Source organism: Notolepis coatsorum, assembly GCF_963971535.1.
Source record: "Notolepis coatsorum genome assembly, chromosome: 14".
Lineage (NCBI taxonomy): Eukaryota > Metazoa > Chordata > Actinopteri > Aulopiformes > Paralepididae > Notolepis > Notolepis coatsorum.
The window spans coordinates 53,215,831-53,236,862 of record NC_140178.1 but is presented as its reverse complement, the minus strand read 5'-3'; the positions used below and the strand labels follow the sequence as shown (position 1 = coordinate 53,236,862).

At 45.3% G+C, this 21,032-nt stretch overlaps 1 protein-coding gene across 1 annotated transcript in view; it reads right to left on the bottom strand.

The window, feature by feature from the left end:
* The window catches only part of LOC311239840 (syntaxin-binding protein 4), a gene marked incomplete at both ends in the record, with an annotated part of 344,479 nt that overhangs the window by 131,408 nt on the left and 192,039 nt on the right, over window positions 1–21,032 (bottom strand). Inside the window, one exon of the mRNA XM_084328288.1 lies at window positions 1–94. This exon is cut by the window's left edge and continues 13 nt beyond it. Within this exon, the coding sequence (XP_084184414.1) occupies window positions 1–94 (94 nt within the window). The remainder of the gene's footprint in view (window positions 95–21,032) is intronic.

Sequence of the window (21,032 nt, the reverse complement as noted above, 5' to 3'; positions counted from 1 at the left end):
TGTTGAGCATGCTCTTAGCCTCCTCGTGGGTCACACCTATCAAGGACTCCTTGTTGATGGCGATGAGCTGATCCCCAGGCCTCAGACGCCCATCCTGAGAGAGAGAGAGAGAGAGAGAGAGAGAGAGAGAGAGAGAGAGAGAGAGAGAGAGAGAGAGAGAGAGAGAGAGAGAGAGAGAGAGAGAGAGAGAGAGAGAGAGAGAGAGAGAGAGAGAGAGAGAGAGAGAGAGAGAGAGAGAGAGAGAGAGAGAGAGAGAGAGAGAGAGAGAGAGAGACATGAGCAAACAATGCCAGAGGAAATGAGATGATGTGAGATGATTCTCCACAATGGTGTGGTGGTGCATGTTGCACAACAGGATTCTGGATGCTAGTTCTTCTACTGACGTACTAGTATTACATTTGGAGAGCGGTGCGTACAGTTTACTGTTAATGTTTGTAGTGATGACTCTGTGTTAACTCTGGTCTGTGAGGTCTTGTCAGTGTGTCTGTCCTACTGTGTATTAGGGAGGGCTGTGAGTAATCCATTACTCCAGCCATTTCAACTGAACTCAAGTGGTTTTTGAGGGAACTTGATTTTTATTTATTTATTGATTCTAATTTGGTTACCAAGTAAAAATGCTTGTTTTTGCCAATGAAACCTGAAATCCTGCAAGGCATGGAAACCTGCAAACAGCCTGAGAGAGTTGGAGATGAGTAAACGTTACTGTAACTGAGGGGTACAATTCCCTGACTGTATTGTTAGATATGATATTTAATACCACTACCTCATGTACTTTAACTTCTGGCCACCCAGTACAAGATATAAGTATGATGAACACTTTCCCACCTGATGAAACGAACCAACACAAATGTACCAAATCGAATATTTAATACAGCAAAAGGTGTATACAACATTCACTTAATTACATTTATGATTTGAAATATTGAATATGCACTTTTATGGCAAATGAGTATTCGTAGGTAAATCAACATTGAATGTCCAATCTCTGGTTGCGCAGGGAGTAAGTATACAACCTGGAATATTTAGGAAACGATAGCGAGGGTACTTAAATGATTATAGCTGGATACACTAAGGGGGGGGGGGGGTCCCGCTGGTTGTAAGACAGTAGGAGGGGGGGGTTAGAGAAGCCGCTGGCGGTATCCCATCTGGCCGACGGTGTCTTGGGAGAATCCAAAGTCTTGGACACAGTGCCCACAGAACCTCGGGCCGCAGACGAATACAGCTATATACGAATACAGTTCAACTATTAATCTACACGATATCTCAATGCCTATTCTGGGCCAAGTAGGCCCTACTACACCGCACGTGGGGAGGCTTTTGCGTCTGTCACTCTGTTGGAGGGTAAAGAACTGGACTAAAAGAAAGTTCTACTTTACGAGCGCCATATATATATGCGCTATGAACAAATAGTACCATTCGTATTTCGCCCGGCATATTACTGCGCGGAACCGGGGGTTGCCTCGACATGTTAGGCGGCACGATTGAACTTGGACCTAGGGGTATGGCAACCTGGCGCCAGGTTCTCGTCCAATGGTAGAATGAAACTATTATGGGCTGTTTAGTAGAAACGGGGATATTCAATGCATATTGTACAAGGAATATACAGGGGATATCAAACGATATACAAATACAATTAAATATATATAAATAAATATACATATTCGGTTTAATCTGATCCTTCACAACAGCCGCCCCCTAATTAGTCCCACCTAATTAGCTAAGCAGAGACAGATTAACCGCACTGTCTTCCACTCAAGGTCCGCTGTAAGGGTCAGTCAACTCACAAAGTCATAGGGTCATGGTCATCATCGATAGTATCTGGGAGTCGGGGCAGTTCTATGAGCCTCGCCACGGGCCGTGTGTAGGTGCGCCCTTGGACGAGTACTTCAGCTGCTCGGACCTTGCCATCGGCACCGGTGATCACTTTGCTTACGCGGCCAGCCGGCCACATAGCTCTGGGTAGTGACTGGTCAACTATCATGACGACTGTTCCTTCTGTCAAGTTGTCTCTCTCTTTTACCCACTTCTGGCGGGTCTGTAGAGACGGTAGGTAGTGAAGTAGGAAGCTGCTCCAAAACTTGTCAGCTAGTACTTGGCTGTACCTCCACATTCTTCGGCCGTTCGCTTCTTCGGGCCTGTACATTGTCTGGGGTAGCGCGGGGTCCAGCCGCCCCATTAGGAGTGTGTTGGGGGTGACTGGGTCGACATCTGCTACATCACTGGAGACGTAACCGAGGGGCTTTGAGTTCAATACTCCCTCGATCTCCGTGAGGACTGTCATTAGGACTTCCTCTGCCACAGTCTGGGCTCCGAGTACGGCATACAGGGCTGTCTTTATAGAACGTACTTCTCGTTCCCAGGTTCCACCGAAGTGGGGTGCGTTCGGGGGATTAAACTGGAAGTCAATCTGGGCTGGAGCGAGGTGGGTCTTAAGTTCTGGGCCCATAGCTTGGAAGCTCTCTCTCAGCTCTCTTTCTCCGCCTTTGAAGTTGGTCCCGTGATCAGACAACAATGTAGACGGTTGTCCTTTCCGTGATATGAATCTCCGGAAGGCCATAAGGAATGAGTCTGTGCTCATGGTCGGAAGGAGCTCGATATGTATCGCTCTGGTGGTCATGCATTTGAATACAATACCCCACCGCTTCTCGGTGCCTCTTCCTCTCTTTATATACAACGGGCCAAAACAGTCCATGCCTGTGGAGTGGAATGGCTTGTCGCCGATTCGGAGGCGACAGGGGGGTAGGTCAGCCATCCGTGGTATGCTGGGCTGCGCGCGCCACTTACGGCAGTCTAGACAGGTTCGCTGGAAGCGCCGTACTGCTTCTCTCCCTTGCAATATCCAATAACGACGTCTGATCTCCGCGAAGACTCTCTCTGCTCCTGCGTGGTGCACATCCTCGTTGTATTTCTTTATGATCAGCTCTGTGACCTTGTGTCGGCTGTTCAAGACGATCGGGTGCTTAATGTCATCTGGTAGATCGGGGGCTCTCCGCAGGCGACCACCCACTCTGATGAGATTATGTGCGTCACTCTCTGGTGCCAGGTGAATCAGTCTGCTGTCTGATGGGACGGGGTTTCCTCCCTGTAGACAGTCTAGCTCATCGGGGAACGAGTCTCTCTGGGCTCGTTGTAGTAGAAGAAGTTCTGCTTCTTCGTAGTCAGCTGCTGACATGTCAGTGGTGGATTGAATCTCTGGGTGGTGCCGCAGGAATGTTCTTTGTTGCGCACTCTCTAGGGTAATGCAGTCATCTATGTTCGGGTCTGTGGAGGCGACAGTGCTCAGTCCACAGAACATAGGCTTCTTGTTCTCAGCCTCCTCGTTACTTGCTTCCCTCGGGGTGGGCGTAGGCCAATCTCCTTCCGGGAGCTGGAGGAATGCTGGTCCGTCACTGTAGATGTTGCGACGGGTTAGGTCATCCAGGGACATTCCCCGGGTGATGACGTCAGCTGGGTTGTGTTTGGTATCCACATACCTCCAGCTTGCTTCTTCTGTTAATTCTTGAATCTCGGTGACTCTGACTCCCACGAAGACTTTGTATCTGCATGAATCAGACTTAATCCATGTGAGTACTGTCGTGGAATCTGACCACAAGATTGTTCTATGCACCGGAATGGTGAGTTCACGTTGGATTAACGTGGCTAGATGCGCTCCTGCGAGGGCTGCGCAGAGCTCTAGACGTGGGATAGATTGTTGCTTACGTGGGGCTATTCTTGAGCGGGCCAGTATGAAAGCAGTGTGTATCTCTCCTCCCATCTCTTGGGCACGCAAATAGGCAACCGATCCGTAGGCTACTTCGGAGGCGTCGCTGAAGACGTGTAGCTCAATCTCGCATGTCTCTGGCCTCACTGTGGATGGGAAGTAGCTGCGGCGTATATTGACACCTGGGAGTGAGCGGAGTTCCGTCTCCCACTCTCTCCATGTTGAGGCAAGGTGTGGGGGTATTGGGTCGTCCCAGCCCTGGTCCTTGTCCCATAGTGCTCGTACAATCATCTTTGCCCTGGTGGTGTAAGGTAGAATACATCCCAACGGGTCATATTGTCTGGCGAGTGTTCTGTACACACTCCGTCTGGTGGTCGGTATCGCCGCCGACCTTCCTTGCTCTGGAGCCAAGGGTTTGTGTCTATAGTGGAGCGAGTCTGTTTTGAAGCGCCAGACTAATCCTAGTGTCATTTCTTGGGCTTCTCCTGGGATTGTCGCCATCCAGGTCTCGCTGCTGGCAGCCTTGTCTGCGGAGGAGAGGCTGCGCAATACGTGCGGGTCACTGCTGGCCCACTGCCTGAGATCAAAGCCTCCTTTGATTAGGGAGGCGCGTAACTTGATTAGGAGAGCCTCGGCTTCTTCTTGAGTCGAGACGCTTTGTAGACAGTTGTCCACGTAGAAACTGTTCTTCACACTGTGTTGGACCTCTTCATCTGCTGCTGGGTCCTCTGTGACGTGTTTCTGTAGTGCAAATAATACTGGGGGGTCGCTGCTGGCCTGCTGCCGGAGATCAAAGCCGTCTTTGATCAGGGAGGCGCGGAGCAGCGCACAGCGTCGCCAGTCTATTTTCTTCTCGACAGGCTGCAGGAGTGTGGTGTCTCCTTCTGTCGTTCTGGAGTGGAAGCAGCTAGTGGCTGCGGTTCGGTTGAGAGATTTAGCGAGGGGGCCTTGTAATGTCCATCCTAGGCGGGTCTCGACTGCTGCAGGACAGCCTCGGGGGCCTGTATGGACCCGGTCAATCGGGACTATGAGTTCTGCATGGTCGGAGCCTATCAACAGGGTCGGGGTAGCGCCGTCTATGAGCGGGATAGGTAATTGGCGCAGGTGCACATATTTATCCATCAACTTGGTGACAGGGTAGGTGTACTGCGAGAGTCCTATTTCTTGGCTGGTGAAAGCATTTGTGATCTTGTACCGTCGCTCTGGCTGCCCGTTGGCTGCGATAGTGAAGGAGACATTCTCGCCCTTTATCGTCTTTAAATCTCTTCTTATTGTCCGAATCGTCATTTCGTTCTTGCTCCCCCGCAGTCCCAGCTGAGTCGCAGCGGAGGCGAGCAGAAGGGTCTTCTCTGACCCGTCATCAAGGACGGCGTAAGTGTCCATGACTTTATCCTGGTAGCTCAATGTCACACGGACTACCTTTAAGAGCACTTGAGCTCCGTTGCTGCTGGCGGGGTCAATGTACATGACACTTGCCCTGGTGCCGCTCCGTGGTGCAGGTATAGGCCGTCTTCCGTTACTATCGTGTAGTATATCTAGATGGGCTCCATCGCACCGGCTGCACCTTTTCTTTAGGCGGCATTCGGCTGCCATGTGGGACCGCGCACATCGATAACAGCGCCGGTTGGACTTTATCCATTGGCTCACTTCTTCTGCATTCATCTTTGTGAATGAGTCACATTGTGACAGCCAGTGTTCTTTCTCACAGTAGGGACACGCTATCTTCCACTTCTCCTTTCTCGAGGGGGTGCTGTGACTCTTACTGCTCGGTACTGACTCTGATTGGTGCATGACAGTCACCGATCTTCTTCCATCACTTATTCTCCTGGGTCCCTCTCTGGAGCTTGGCGTGCTCCGCCCGAAGGTGTCCAGTCGTAAGCTGCTGACCTCTCTCGCCAGGAAGTCGGCCAGATCGAGGAGGGATGGCTCGGGGCCGTCGGGATCTCGGTAGTCCCTCTGCCGCCGAAAGCGCTCCTGTCTTGCGGGTGGCAGCTTCTCCAAAATCCTCTCAACGTTAGAGTTGGCGTACAGCTCATGCATGCCCTTCTCCCGTTGAGCTCCCAGCATCCCCACCAGGGACTGCACTTTGATTGACAGGTCGTCTAGTGAGCGATTGTCTGTGGCTGGGGGTAGGCGGTCAATATGCCTTATCTCCTGGATTACGTAATCCCATATACGTCCATATCTTTGATCCAGCGCTGCAAGGGCCGCTGTGTATGGGGTCGAGGAGGTAGCATAGGCTAGCGCTATATTGTGCGCTCGCGGTACTTTCAGGTGCTTCAATAATATTGCATACTTGTGGCGTTCGTCAGCGACCTCCACCATCATTGTCTCTAAGCACATCCGGAGCTCCGTGTACTCTGCTCGACTCTCATAGGCGAAGTCTGGGAATGACGGCGTGGTGTTGTATGACGCCGTGGATGGCTGATACATCGGCGAGCGTTGGGGGAGAGACCTCCTGGGCGAGTCCCCTCTTGCGCCTCGCTGTGGGCTGGTACTGGCAGGGTACCATGGCCCGCTGGTCCAGGTACTGTTCCTCGGGGCTGGTCGTGCGTCGTGCTCACCCGTAAATAGAGTCGGGGGTCTGTAGCGCAGCGCCGCGGGGGTATAGCCTGGACTGTATGGGACCTCCTGGTCCGGTGGAGTACTGTGCTGTCGTCGGGCTTGGTTCTCCTCTTCTCCCTCTTCTTCTTCTATCAAATCTTCCAGATCTTGTAATCGTTTATTTAGCTTCTCCGCCGTGTAGGCCGCTCCTTCCTTGTAGCTGGGTCTCGCTTGGACCGGTATGGGAAGGGGGTCTGCGGGGGGTCTAGACTCGGTCTGTTGGTCAAGTTCAGGGTCGCTTGCTCGTTGCGGTGACGCTGCTCTTGACTGCTGTCTCGACGAGTTCCTTGAGCCCCTGACGGAGGGAGAGGGAGTTGTCCTTTTGATCAGCTGCTCTATTAGTTGCGCTTGTAGTCTGTCGCGCTCTGCGTCTCTTTGGGCACCGGCAGCGGCGCGCTGGGCGTCGGCGGCGGCGCGCTCTGTTTCTCTTTGGGCACCGGCAGCGGCGCGCTGGGCGTCGGCGGCGGCGCGCTCTGTTTCTCTTTGGGCACCGGCAGCGGCGCGCTGGGCGTCGGCCCGGTCTCTTGCCATATTCTCTTCCATCTGGAAGCGTCTCATCTCCAGACTTGTGCGCTGTTCTTCGCTCCGTTGCTGTGCTTGGAGGTGTTCGCGCTCGCTGGTCGCCTGTGCTTGGAGACGTTCGCGCTCGCTAAGCGTCTGTGCTTGGAGCCGATCGCGTTCGGTAGAGGCTGTCAGGCTGACGAGGAACGCCTGTTGTAGTGTCCTCTCCGCTTCGCTGGAGGAAGGCGGTAGTGGAGGTGAGCCGCTCCTGCGTGAACCGCTCCTGGGGGTACTCGTTGGGGAGTCCTGGAGCTCTAGTTCCTCGGCGCTCTCCTCCTCTTCTTCCGTGCAGAGTTCTCTCTCTGTAGGGTTGTCTTCCTCCCGGGGCTTGTCGGGGACTACTTCTTGAGTAGTGGCGGGGGGTAAAGGCATGTCAATTCCCTCCTGGTCCCCACCGTGGGCTTGGTCAGTTACATTAGGACCTACTAGGGCCTCTGTGGTCGGGGAAACCTGGTCGTTAAGGTCAGACATAATTCTACTTTCTACTTTTACCACGTTTACCGTTTGTCGAAGGCTAGGTAGTTGACTGACAGTGTAAGCCTCTAAGTACTGAGGTGTCTGTCGTCTGCGCCGCGGGCGTTCTAGGTTAGGAGGATCGTTTCGTGGAGTGTTCATCATAGGCCATTTCGATATTAATAACACTATATTAATATTACACTAGTTACCATCCGGCTCGAAGGACCAATTGTAACTGAGGGGTACAATTCCCTGACTGTATTGTTAGATATGATATTTAATACCACTACCTCATGTACTTTAACTTCTGGCCACCCAGTACAAGATATAAGTATGATGAACACTTTCCCACCTGATGAAACGAACCAACACAAATGTACCAAATCGAATATTTAATACAGCAAAAGGTGTATACAACATTCACTTAATTACATTTATGATTTGAAATATTGAATATGCACTTTTATGGCAAATGAGTATTCGTAGGTAAATCAACATTGAATGTCCAATCTCTGGTTGCGCAGGGAGTAAGTATACAACCTGGAATATTTAGGAAACGATAGCGAGGGTACTTAAATGATTATAGCTGGATACACTAAGGGGGGGGGGGGTCCCGCTGGTTGTAAGACAGTAGGAGGGGGGGGTTAGAGAAGCCGCTGGCGGTATCCCATCTGGCCGACGGTGTCTTGGGAGAATCCAAAGTCTTGGACACAGTGCCCACAGAACCTCGGGCCGCAGACGAATACAGCTGGACCCTCTGTGGAACGGTATCTGCCGGTCCACAACGGAGAGACGTGGTGCGACCTCACGTGTAGAGCGCCGCCTCACCTGGAGTCCTCTCCGGGGGGTAATTCCAACACTCGGCAGTGTTGGCCTTTATCCATGGAATAATCAAAGCACACAAAGCATAATCCAAGAGCCGTGGAAGGCTCGCCGTCGTCAGGGTAGAGTAATCCAATATACAGGTCCAGTCGCTCTTGACCCGGAGCTCCTCGGATGCAATCACCACTAGGGGTCTGACCAGCCTGGTTAAGCGTCCAGATAACGTCAGGAACGATGGGGGTACTGATAACTGTAGAACTCGAACCGAACGATGCACCATACATAAATAGACTATTATTAGCTTAATAGAATACGTCCAACTCGACGGTATGGTGCCAAACTATGACCATTCAACTATTAATCTACACGATATCTCAATGCCTATTCTGGGCCAAGTAGGCCCTACTACACCGCACGTGCGTCGTGGGGAGGCTTTTGCGTCTGTCACTCTGTTGGAGGGTAAAGAACTGGACTAAAAGAAAGTTCTACTTTACGAGCGCCATATATATATGCGCTATGAACAAATAGTACCATTCGTATTTCGCCCGGCATATTACTGCGCGGAACCGGGGGTTGCCTCGACATGTTAGGCGGCACGATTGAACTTGGACCTAGGGGTATGGCAACCTGGCGCCAGGTTCTCGTCCAATGGTAGAATGAAACTATTATGGGCTGTTTAGTAGAAACGGGGATATTCAATGCATATTGTACAAGGAATATACAGGGGATATCAAACGATATACAAATACAATTAAATATATATATATAAATAAATATACATATTCGGTTTAATCTGATCCTTCACAACAGTTACCACAAAAACTTTGTTGCGTTGGAATTCAGCTAGCTAAAACAGATAAAAACAGCAGTTTGTGTTTGTGCATTTCCAAATTGTGTCAACACTATGTCGCCCACTTTGCATAGCGCTCATAGACATTCATATGGACACGCTGAAGTTGTGCCTAGCTAACTGTTAATGTTAGTTGTGCTACAGTACATGGACCCAGAAACTGCTACTACTGCTAGCCAAAGAGAACACATCCTGTACCAAAACTCTGCGTTTCCATTAGGGATGCACCGATATGAAAATGTGCCACCGATACCGATACCGATTGTTCAACTAACACAATCGGCCGATACCGATACCGATATTTGTGGCAAAATATTTTTTTTAAATATGTTTTAAATATAATTTTTTTTTAATATTTTTTTTTGTACTTTTTTTGTACTTTTTTTTTTATGAAACTACTGTATATTTGTCTTACAAATTGTGCTCACCGATATGAACATAGGCCTCTTTACTTACTTAAAAAAAGGAAACATCAAGACATCATGAAATAGCACTATCTCTCTCCCAGTATGTTCTGCAGGGCTGCAGCTAGATACTAGTTCTCCCAGCATGGTCTACCTGCTGGGCTGCAGCGAGATACTATTGTCTCAACCAATGACATTTTGATTGACAGTCGATTCTGCCAATTACGTCACACACCGCTTGCACCCGCCTCTGCTGTTACCACCAATCGGCAAGCCGTATACATTTTTTACTTCGGCTTTCGTCCGCCATTGATTTTGAGTTGACGAGAGGATTTCTAGAACAACAACACGGCGCGGCTGACGTTTAGCTTTTAGCTCCGCAGGATGACTTAAATGAGGCATAATGATTTTACTGCAACTAATGTTATAATAAAACAAAGCCTTTCTATACATGTGTCTGATTGAAAACGTTATTAACAGATTGCAGAATGGGTAAAACTCAGGGCTCTGTGAGCAACGGAAGGAACTGAGCTAGTATGAACGCTTGCTACGTTCGGGTAAATAATATGCTGATGTTATGAACGTGTAACACTAACTATATAATGTTAATGCCACAAAACGAATGCCTTGTTAATCATAAGTAGTAACTTTGATGCAGTAGCTTGTGTGTGTGTGTGGGGGACGGCGGGCGTTGTGCAGGTAGGTCGCGAGTGAATTATTTTTTTTTGCCTTTTGACGCTACACAAATTGATGGTTATTTATCGGCGACTGCTATCGGCACATTTGAGCTTATCGGCCGATAGGCCGATAGCAGGCAACAAGGCACTTATCGGCCGATACCGATACCCGACCGATATATCGGTGCACCCCTAGTTTCCATGAATGGAGAGACCTGCTCCAGACAGAGTCGAGGTAGGCCTAATGTAATTATTACAAATGGTAACTGACTGCTTTGACGGACAATATGCGTTAAGCATTGCTGTGCATTGTTATTGCCGCCATGCTCTTTACAGTATTCTAAAAATGGATTTGCATAAATGAGTACTCAATCACTACTCGATCACTTGATCTGGGAAAACATTACACCATCCCTACCGTGGAGCTCTGTGACTTTAAATGTGTGTACATTCATTGTATTTTTGGACAAATGAAGAGTTTCAGGTAATGATTTGTAATTTCACCAGGTGCATGTGTCATTCCATTAACGTCAAAGCATAATCCTATCCTGCACGTCCAGAGACAAACACGAGGCTGGAGGTATGTGATGCAGGCCTGTCTTCAGACAAGTGAAAAAAGTAGTAGAACGCGCTCACCTCACTAGACCTGACACTGGGTGCTGTAACCTCTGATATCATACATAAAAATAGGGAAACAATGTCCAGGCACGCACTCCAGGTTTTTTCAAATTTATTGGCAGCCTGAAATCATATCATGACGTTTCGGTGTGAACACACCTTCTTCAGAATGGCTTGCATCATGACTGTCTTCAGACAACACATGAACCAATTTGAAGAACGAAAAAACTAACCATGATTAGAAGAACTTTACCAGGCTCTCGTGCGACCCCCCCCCCCCCCCCCAACCCTGTCTGTGGTTGTCGCACGAGAGTGGTAAATTGGCATATAGAGTAAGATGAGAGAGAAGGCCTTTATGACACACAGAGTAAAATATACACTTTTTATACCACTCACTTTTTAGAGGAATTGTAAAGTTATGCTAACGAGTGCCTGTCGGTTTCTTTACTTTTTTCTTTCCTTTTTTTATGTGTGCTGCAATTTCTGCTTCACCCCAGAGGGACTGTTGTGTAAATCCTGCAGTAGCAATACAGACAGGGTGCAGGGTGGGAGGACTTCAACATACGCCATGGGAAGAAATACACAAATGCTAATCACTCAAAAAACATATGCTGCCATTGTGCGATTTCTATGTAAATTTTCTGACGACCGTGTTTAAAAATGTAAATATATCTTTATCCCAGAAATGACTGTGTGATCTTTCAATCCAAGATGACAACAAAAACAGTGGACCTATGCGCTTTTCAGTGACATTAACCCTTTCACTGCCGCACTACCAAACGGTTTAACCCTTTCGCTGCGACAATATGGACGGTTAACCCTTTCACTGCCACACGACAGCAGGTTACTGTAACCGTCTGTAGTGTGATAGTAAAGGGTTAACCTTCTGTAGTGTGGTAGCGAAAGGGTTAAATTCCCAACGGTTAGGCTACCCCCTTTTCTTCCAACGGTACCCCCTTTTCTTCCAACGGTAACCCCCTTTACTCCCCCTACACTGAGGCAGACCACGCTGTGTCCCGGCTGGCTGCTCCGCTGTGGCTCTCCAACAGCAGCTGAGGATGACTAGGGCACTGCATTAGGGCACTGCAGGTGAGAGGTGTGGACATCCTCGCACACCACACACACACACACACACACGCAGGCACACGCAGGCACATGCACGCACACAAAAACACACAAACGCACACACACGTACACACACACAAACACACACACGCCAAATATGCCTCCTGTATCTTCTTCTCTCTCCCCCTTAATCCATCTCCTTTGCCTCCTCCTGTCCTTACTCCTCAAATGTCTGGGGGTTGACAAGGTGTGGGCAGACAGAGTGTGTGTGTGTGCGACAAGGGTAGGTAGGAGAGATGGAAGAATGTAATATTCCCTCTACCTTTCCCTCCTCCCCTCCCCTGCCTCTATGACAGTTTGGGACAGTGCGTGTTTGCTTTTGTTAGCATTTGTGTGTGTGTGTCTGTGTGTGTGTCTGTGTGTGTGTGTGTGCGTGTGTGCGTGCGTGTGTGTGTGTGCGTATGTGTGTGTGTGTGTGTGTGTGTGTGTGTGTGTGTGTGTGTGTGTGTGTGTGTGTGTGTGTGTGTGGTGTGCTAGCAGCAGTGTGATGCTCTAAGCACAGTCGTGGCTAAAAGGCTGACCTTCACAGTCCATGTGTCTCTGGCCCAGGACACTGGGGAACGGACCACCTCCACACCAACACTGCTGGAACAGCAATATACTGTACATCTCTCTCTCTCTCTCTCTCTCTCTCTCTCTCTCTCTCTCTCTCTCTCTCTCTCTCTCTCTCTCTCTCTCTCTCTCTCTCTCTCTCTGCCAATTTATATTGTACCAGGAGGAATGGGGTGGGGGTCAGGCTGTCACAAGGGAGTGATGGTTCAAACTCCACCTGGATGTTCAATATTACTGTATTAATGTGTCAATGAGGGATGTGGGGGGACGTACTAAGAGAAAACTAACAAAGTATAGATGTTTAAAAGAAAAATAGCAGCAAAACTGTGCTTTTCTTTGACATAAAAATGAAGAAATATATAAAATAAAATACAAAATCCATGTACAAAATCCCTGTAGGGGAGAACGGGGATGGTTGTCACACGGGTAGGTTGTCACATTCATTATATTTCACCACCAAAAGGTGCTTTCTCCTATATTTTGGTATGGAAATGTCCAGAATTGGGATCAGAGCTCACCTACATAGTCTTCTTTGGAGAAAGACAGCTGAACTTTAGGTGAGAGGACTTTTTGTGTTTTTCATGTGGAATTGTAAATATTCAGCTCCTCAGTATTTTTCTTCTAGGCATTTACACAATTGGTTTATAATGAAACAATTGTTACCCTTAAAAAGGGTGAAGGGAAAACTATAGTTTAGATTGTTGTTGGCTAACTAACACATTTTTTGATTGTTGTTGGCCTTGATACTAGCAAGACATTCCAGTTGGGGTTGGTCGTCACATTTTCTTTGGGGTTGGTTGTCACATGTGACAAGCACATGACAGTGCTTTTAATGAGCACAACATGGGCCGTTTCTTCACCAACTTGGAGGCGATGGATGAGCTGAGGACAGACCGCGCAGAGCCCAATGCACCCCAGCCCACCTACCAAGCCTAGAACATCCCAGCCTAGACCACCTGCCAAGCCTAGTACATCCCAGCCTAGACCACCTGCCAAGCCTAGTACATCCCAGTGTACTCCACCCCAGCTTGAAAAGGCAGCCAGCAAGAAGAAGAAACAGAAAAGAAAGAGACAGGAGGAGTCTTCATCAGGGCCCTATTCCTCGTACCTGGTTCAACTAAGTCGATGAAAAGTCCCATTATCTGGGGGCGCCCTCGTGGCGCATACCATAGTGCCTCGCGCACCTACGCGGCCGACCCGGGTTCGAGGCCAGCTCCCGTCGTTATTTGTCGCATGTCTCCCCCACCTCTCCTCCCGTTCGCCCTCTCCTCTGTCGGTCCTGCGTGACCAATAAAGCTGTAAAAATGCAAAAAAAATAAATAAAAAAGGCCCATTATCCAGATTCAATTAACCCGATGTTTGAATCCAGACTTTCCCTGTTCCTCGAACGCTGATTCAGTCTCGTTAATTCGAACCAGACTTGATACTCAGGATAATTGCGCGTGGCCGCCTCAGCTGAAAAGACAGCAGGTGTTGATCGCAGAAATCCTGATTTTCTAACGGCATTGATTGATTGATTGATTTAAAACTTTATTAACAGATTGCAGAATGGGTACAATACAGTACGGCTCAATAGCCTCGCCGACAAGTTAAATGCATAATCTATAGGCAAAAACATAATTCAGAATCGTATAATGGGACTGTGAGAATTATTTCAGGAAGCGAGCTGCATTTCTTTGCGAGGGTGTGGCCATGCAGGTTATCGAGCTAACTGAGCTAAACCCTGCTCTGGAGCAGGTTCAAACTTTTTGATCTGTTGCCATAGCAATAATCGAAGTGTAAAAAAAAAAAAAAAAAAAAAACATACAATAGACTGTAAAATGAATATTAGATTGTGAAAAAAAACAGCCACCGGCTGTCTTCCTCTCAACTTCTCACGTGGGCCTGAATGCGCTGCATGACGGATAGGAGACACGCGACGTCACTTTCATTGAGCTGAAGAATGTGCCACTAGTAACAACAACAACACAACCATGGTGTGATGGCAGATAATTCAGAACCTGACTCAGTCGCGAAGACAGTGGGTCTCATTCCCGAACGGATTTATGACCAAAGATTTCCTCTTAGGCAGATTTCTGCCCATTTAAGACATATTAGGGCTGGTAGCGCGATTCCCCAAATTTTCCTGAGATCAGATTTGAGCGTGGCTGAGAGCAGATTTAAGAGTGCTGAGGAGCACACTTATGATTGATTGACTAATTGAAAATGTTATTAACTTGACAGACTGTGTTCTCATAGTGATTCCTTCATGTCAACGCTACAGGCCTCCTTGGAATTAATTACTTAATCATAATTAAAATAAATATGACAATATTTGTACGATAAGAAATTACGCATTTGATGTCGGAAAAATAAATAATATGGATTCATCTGATCACAGGGCAGCTGGATTAACCATATCTGAACCAGCTATTTTGGACAAATGTATAATTACTTTAATTACTCAGATATTCAAACACAAAAACATGCATAGATTATGGCTAGTTTGAATATAATGATATGGAACACTGGTGGGATAAACAAACAACACAAACGCAAAAGCGTGCTCACACTGATGAAAAAAGAACATGTGGACGTGGCTCTACTAAGCGAAACGCACATTTTAGAGGAAGACATAGATACGTTAGCGGATAACACATACCATAATATTAGTCACTCTTCTTTTGGTACGAGAACTCGAGGTGTAGCCATAGTCGTCAGACGTAAGTTAAATATTGAATTAAAGGGGGTATGGTCGAATGCGGATGGGCATATAACTATAGCTAGGATTGTACACAATAACAGGAAAATAGCGTTGGCAGCGGTATATGCCCCAAATTTGTACGAAGAGGGTTTCTTCACTACACTAACCGATGAAATGTTAAACCATCCCGATTACTCATTTATAATAGGTGCGGATTTTAATGCCATTTGGAATCCAAGGATGGACAAATCTTACCTCGCCTTTTCCAGCGAACAAAAAAATTCATCTAAAGCATTAAAGGATTGGTCAAAGATTACAGGTGTAAATGATTTATGGCGTTCACTTAATCCCACGACCCGAAAGTACTCTTGTCGATCGGCGAGACATAACACATTATCCAGAATTGATTATGTCTTTGCATCCCCGAGACTATTTGATAAATATGAAGTGGAAATGATACCCAATGCACTATCAGATCACTGTTATTTACTCCTAAAAGCAACATTTGGTATACTATCTTCCCGGGCCCCAAGATGGCGTTTTAATTCGATGCTGCTTAATAACAAGGAATTCATTACACAACTCAAAGAAGCTCTCACAGTATTCCTACGGGAGAATGCAAACTCGGTGCAAGACCCCAGAATAATATGGATGTCGGTAAAGGGTATGATCAAGGATTTCACTGATAGATTTTCCTCCATAATGCGCAAGAATCAATGCACAAAACTGTATGAACTGGAAACGCTTTACTCAACGTTATTTAATTCTTTAAAATACAACAACTCAACTAGACTAGAAAATCAAGTTAACGTACTAAAAACAGAGATCAATGCCATATACAGACAACAATCGGAAATGCAAATACGCAGCACAAGACAACAGCAGTACTCCCAAGGTTCTAAACCTAGTCACCTATTAGCCATGCGATTAAGAATTAATGCAAAATTTGCAGATATAACTGCCATTAGAAAACAACAAGTACTTGAAACAGACCCCAAAATAATAAACGATACATTCAAAGAATTCTACTCCGACTTATATAAATCAGAAACGACCTTTGATCAAAACAAAATGGACACATATCTTAATCAAATTATTCTCCCTAAACTTTCGGAGGATGACGCTAAACACTTAGAAACACCGATCACACTAGAGGAACTCAAGAAGGCCATATCCGGAAGAGACGGTATCCCATCAGAAATGTACCTTTCTTGTTGGGACATAATTGGACCCTTATTACTAAATATGATCTTATACTCAGTCAAGGAGGGGAGCTTCCATAAACACGACAATATTGCACTCATTTCAGTCCTTCTCAAAAAAGACAAAGACCCCACAGAGTGCGGTAGTTACAGACCCTTAAGCCTCCTCGGAACCGATGTCAAACTGTACTCTAAGGTATTAGCCATCAGATTACAAAAGCATATGACGTCTTTAGTTCATCCGGACCAAACTGGCTTCATAAGAGGTCGCCTGATCACTGATAACATAAGACGAATACTGCACGTACTAGATGCAGACAAAGAAGACACCATACCTAAGGCGATGCTGTCCCTGGATGCTATGAAAGCCTTTGACAGGCTGGAATGGTCGTATCTATGGGCAGTATTACAAAGGATGGGGTTAGGAAAAGGATTCATTGATATGATTAAAGTATTATACAAAGACCCATCGGCCATGATTACAACAGGTACATTCATCTCCAAAATCTTTCCGGTATCACGCTCAGCCAGACAGGGTTGCCCTCTTAGTCCCGGACTATTCGATCTATCATTAGAGCCTTTAGCACAATATATAAGACAATCCCAATCCATAGAACCAATCGTAATCAAGGGCACACAACATAAAATTAGTTTATATGCGGACGACGTAATATTGTTCATGCAAAGCCCCAACACCACATTGCCTCATCTACTCAAGTTGATTGAGAACTTTGGTGATTTATCGGGATTTAAAATAAATTGGCCGAAGTCGGCTTTCCTTCCACTTAACACCCATGCAAAAAAAGATACAACCCTCCCAGGTGAGATACCTATGGTAAAACATTTTAGATGCTTGGGTGTGGAAATATTTCCCACCATAAGACAAACGGTGAAGCACAATTACACAAAAATACAGAACAAAATCAAAGACGACCTGGACAGGTGGGCAAAACTTAAAAACTCAGTACAGGCAAGGGTATCAATAGTTAAGATGGATGTACTACCTAGAATCAACTTCATCAGTTCAATGCTACCGTTACCCCCTCCAGAGGGTTACTGGAAAAGATTACACTCCTCCACATACAAATTTATTTGGAATAACAAACCACCTCGCATAAAAAGATCCACCGCACAGAGAAATAAAGCAGACGGTGGCATGGCAGTTCCAGATGTTTTCCAATATTTTAAGGCATACACATTAAGACCATTGACAATATGGTTTGATCCCCAGGCATTGGTATCCTGGAGAGAATTGGAAGAAAACATAGTAGCCCCACATAGACTGAAGGACATAGCACACACTAAACTACCAATCAAGCACTGTGAGCGGAAATTTGGCCCCATAATTACCCATGCAATCCGGATATGGCGTGAAACACAAAAAAAATATCCTAACCCACAAAAATGGCATAATCACACTCCCTTATTCAATAACAATGCACTCTTAATTGAAAAACGTCCTATAAGATTCCCTATATGGAAAGAGCAAGGCATACACTCATTAGGGGATATTTTTAATAACCAGGGTTTTTGTAGTTATGGAAAAATATGCACAAAGTTTAACCTCACCGGGTCCACATGGCTTTTTTACATACAGTTACAGCTATGTTTGAAGTCTCACGGTGTTCCATTAGACATACCAGTTGAACACCACAGATACCACAAATTCTTCTATGAAAGAGAGACATCGAGAGGTTTTGTATCAGGTTTTTATTATCAATTACTAACGTCCTCGTATGAAACCCTCCAACTAGACTCTGTCTGGAGGAGGGATATACCAGACCTGGAAAGTGACTTTGATTGGCAAGAAGCATGGGCAAATGTCCGTCTTACATCAAGGAACCCGGACCATCAACAAATCAATCTTAACTATATTCACAGGACATACTTGACTCCTATAAGACTGAACAGAATGGGTCTTAAACAAGACTCAAAATGCTCCCAATGTACAAATGGAGACGAAGGGACATTTATGCACATGTATTGGGACTGCCCACCAGTTAAGGCATTCTGGAAAGATGTGACCCATCAATTATCAAAACTCGTATCTTGGAATATACCAGTACACCCCTCTGTATTACTATTGAATGATGTTTTTGAGTTTGCAGTAAATCCACAGCTAAAGAGATTGGTTTTATCGGGTATCACAGTAGCCAAAAAACTGATCGCATCACGCTGGTTTCAACCGGAAAAAATGTGCCGGAAGGTTTGGTTTCTTACATATCTCGATGTGATTTATCAAGAAATATCTACAGCAAGAATTCTGGGTCTCAACGAATCCAAAATGTCAATGTGGTTAGAAGTGGTGGAGATAATAAAAGCTAGCTTATAATGGTAGTGTCTGGTTAGGAGTGAGGGATAATGGAGGTACTATCCAAGGAGGGGTCCGGGAGGGGGGGGTTCGAGCTGGAGAATATGTGTGTAGGGTTTTAGAAAATAGGTATTAGGGGTATATCCTGTATAAGGCATTGGTATAATTGGTAATTTCGTTGGATATACACTGTACACGGTAAAATATTATTATAGACTTTTTTTTGTTTTCTGTTTCTGTACTTGCATGTCATTTTAGCCACCTTGATTGTTAGTTTCATTATGCATTGTGTGTTGAGTACTGACTTTTAATAATTTTTGTTTTGCAATAAAAAAAAAAAAAAAAAAAAACGAATAGAAAAAAGAAAAAAAAATATTCAAACACAATTATGCAATTATTGTGAAATGATTGAAAATAATAATTATTTAATGCCTTCTGTGGAATCTGTATTTCTTATTTGTTACATATCTGTTTTAATGGTATACAATGGGACAGACCTTTGTTTGATATAGCTATAAACCTGCATTCCTTCGAATATATCATTAATCAATTAAACGTATTAGGACTGACACCTATTAATCGATTAGTCGACTAATCGGTCAAAAGGAGCCGTAGTCGACTGGCCAACCTCTTAGTCGAATATATAAAAAAATTAAATAAAATAAAAATTTTAATTTTAATTTTATTTTTTTTATCATTCTTTCCAAAAGAAAAGAGGCCTAGAAGCGTGGCTAACGCTAATGGCACGCATACCAGAGGCTAACTGGCTACGAAAACAGGCACAGAGGCACTGAAAGAGGATTTCACCCATCTAATGAACACACTAGACTAGACAAATATCAAGATGTATCCATCAGTGGACCAATTGCATGCTTTTGCAGAGGACAAGAAGCCTTCAATCGACTCCTTCAGACATTAAGCACCCCCCACAGCCCAAATGGAATGATATATTTTTTATTTTTTATTATATATATATATATATATATATATATATATTTTTTTTTGTTGTTGACCAATAGTCGACTAATGGCAAATTTTGGCCAATCATAGTCGACCATCCAAATCCTTAGTCTGGGACAGCCCTAAAACGTATATTGAAATACACTATATAGCCTATACACCAACACTGAAATGACAGTGGATAAATAAATAAATAAGAACTAAAGCTAATCGGTGGAAATAGACTGCATTAATATTCCATAACAAGTCTTGTGTGCGCCAGTATGGCCTACGTGTCTAATGAATGAACAGTATAGGCTTAATATATTCTAGTTACTTGTTTCATTAGAATTTAGTAGATACTATATATATGCTCTGCCCTACGTACAGTATAGGTACAGACTGTACCTATACTGTACGTAGGGCAGAGCACATATATAGTATCTACTAAATCCTAATGAAACAAGTCATTAATGGAATAATAAGCCTATATTGCGTTCATTCATTACGCCGTAGGCTATATATATATATATATATATATATATATATATATATATAATATAATATATATTATGTAAACAAGACAAACGACTTTCTCTGGTCTGCATCCCCTTAACACTTTCAGTGCCACCAGGGGGCGCACAACTTAGTGCTTGAATGCCACCATCGGCGCCAATGTTAACGTTAATATCGCCTAATCTATGTTTTAAATTATGGTCTAATGTGTGTCTAATCTGCCCGTCGCTTATCAAATAATCATTTTCCAGTCAGTGCTGTCAAGGCAGATTGGTTTTTTATCGCTTCATTTCCGTTTGAGAGCATTTTGAAAAGCGCCCGTTTTCAGGTGAAAAACAGGCCATTCTGTGATAATCGCCTTTTACTGGAATATTCCAGAACGTTGATATTTGTCGGCCTATTTATGAATCGTTTTCAAATAAATGCTAGATGGTCAATAGTATACGTGCACGCACGCACATTCGAGGCGCGCGCTGATAATAGCCGTTTTCATTTCCTCATGGATTTTACAGTGAAACCGATAGAGCACATTTCACAAAACAGCTTATATCTTCATGAAAACGAGTCTGATTATCCTAACACTGATAACATAGATTCCTTACCTGACATCAGATGGTATCCAAATGGTATATTCCAATTCCTGATCACCATTCGAAAAAATCGATAAGTGTATGATCTAACATGTGTACAGTAGAACACATGATTCCCCACGGCTCAGAGGCTCCAGAATGAACTCTGGTAACCCCGGCTGCATCATTGGACTGGAAAATGTGGACTGGAATATTTTTTTTCCCCATCAATTTTCATTGAGTCCATTCCATTTACCATCTGGGAGACGATAGGGGGCGCTTTTTTCACATCTGATCGCCGGCAGCCCTTGGGTAGGCTAGGGTAGGCTCGTGTGATGCAATATGATTTCAGATCGCTAAAAAAAGAAAAAAAAGAAAAAATTCCGAGAAAGCGCGTGAGTGGCTTTCAACGTAACTATCGTAAACCCGAGAAAAGCTGTGAG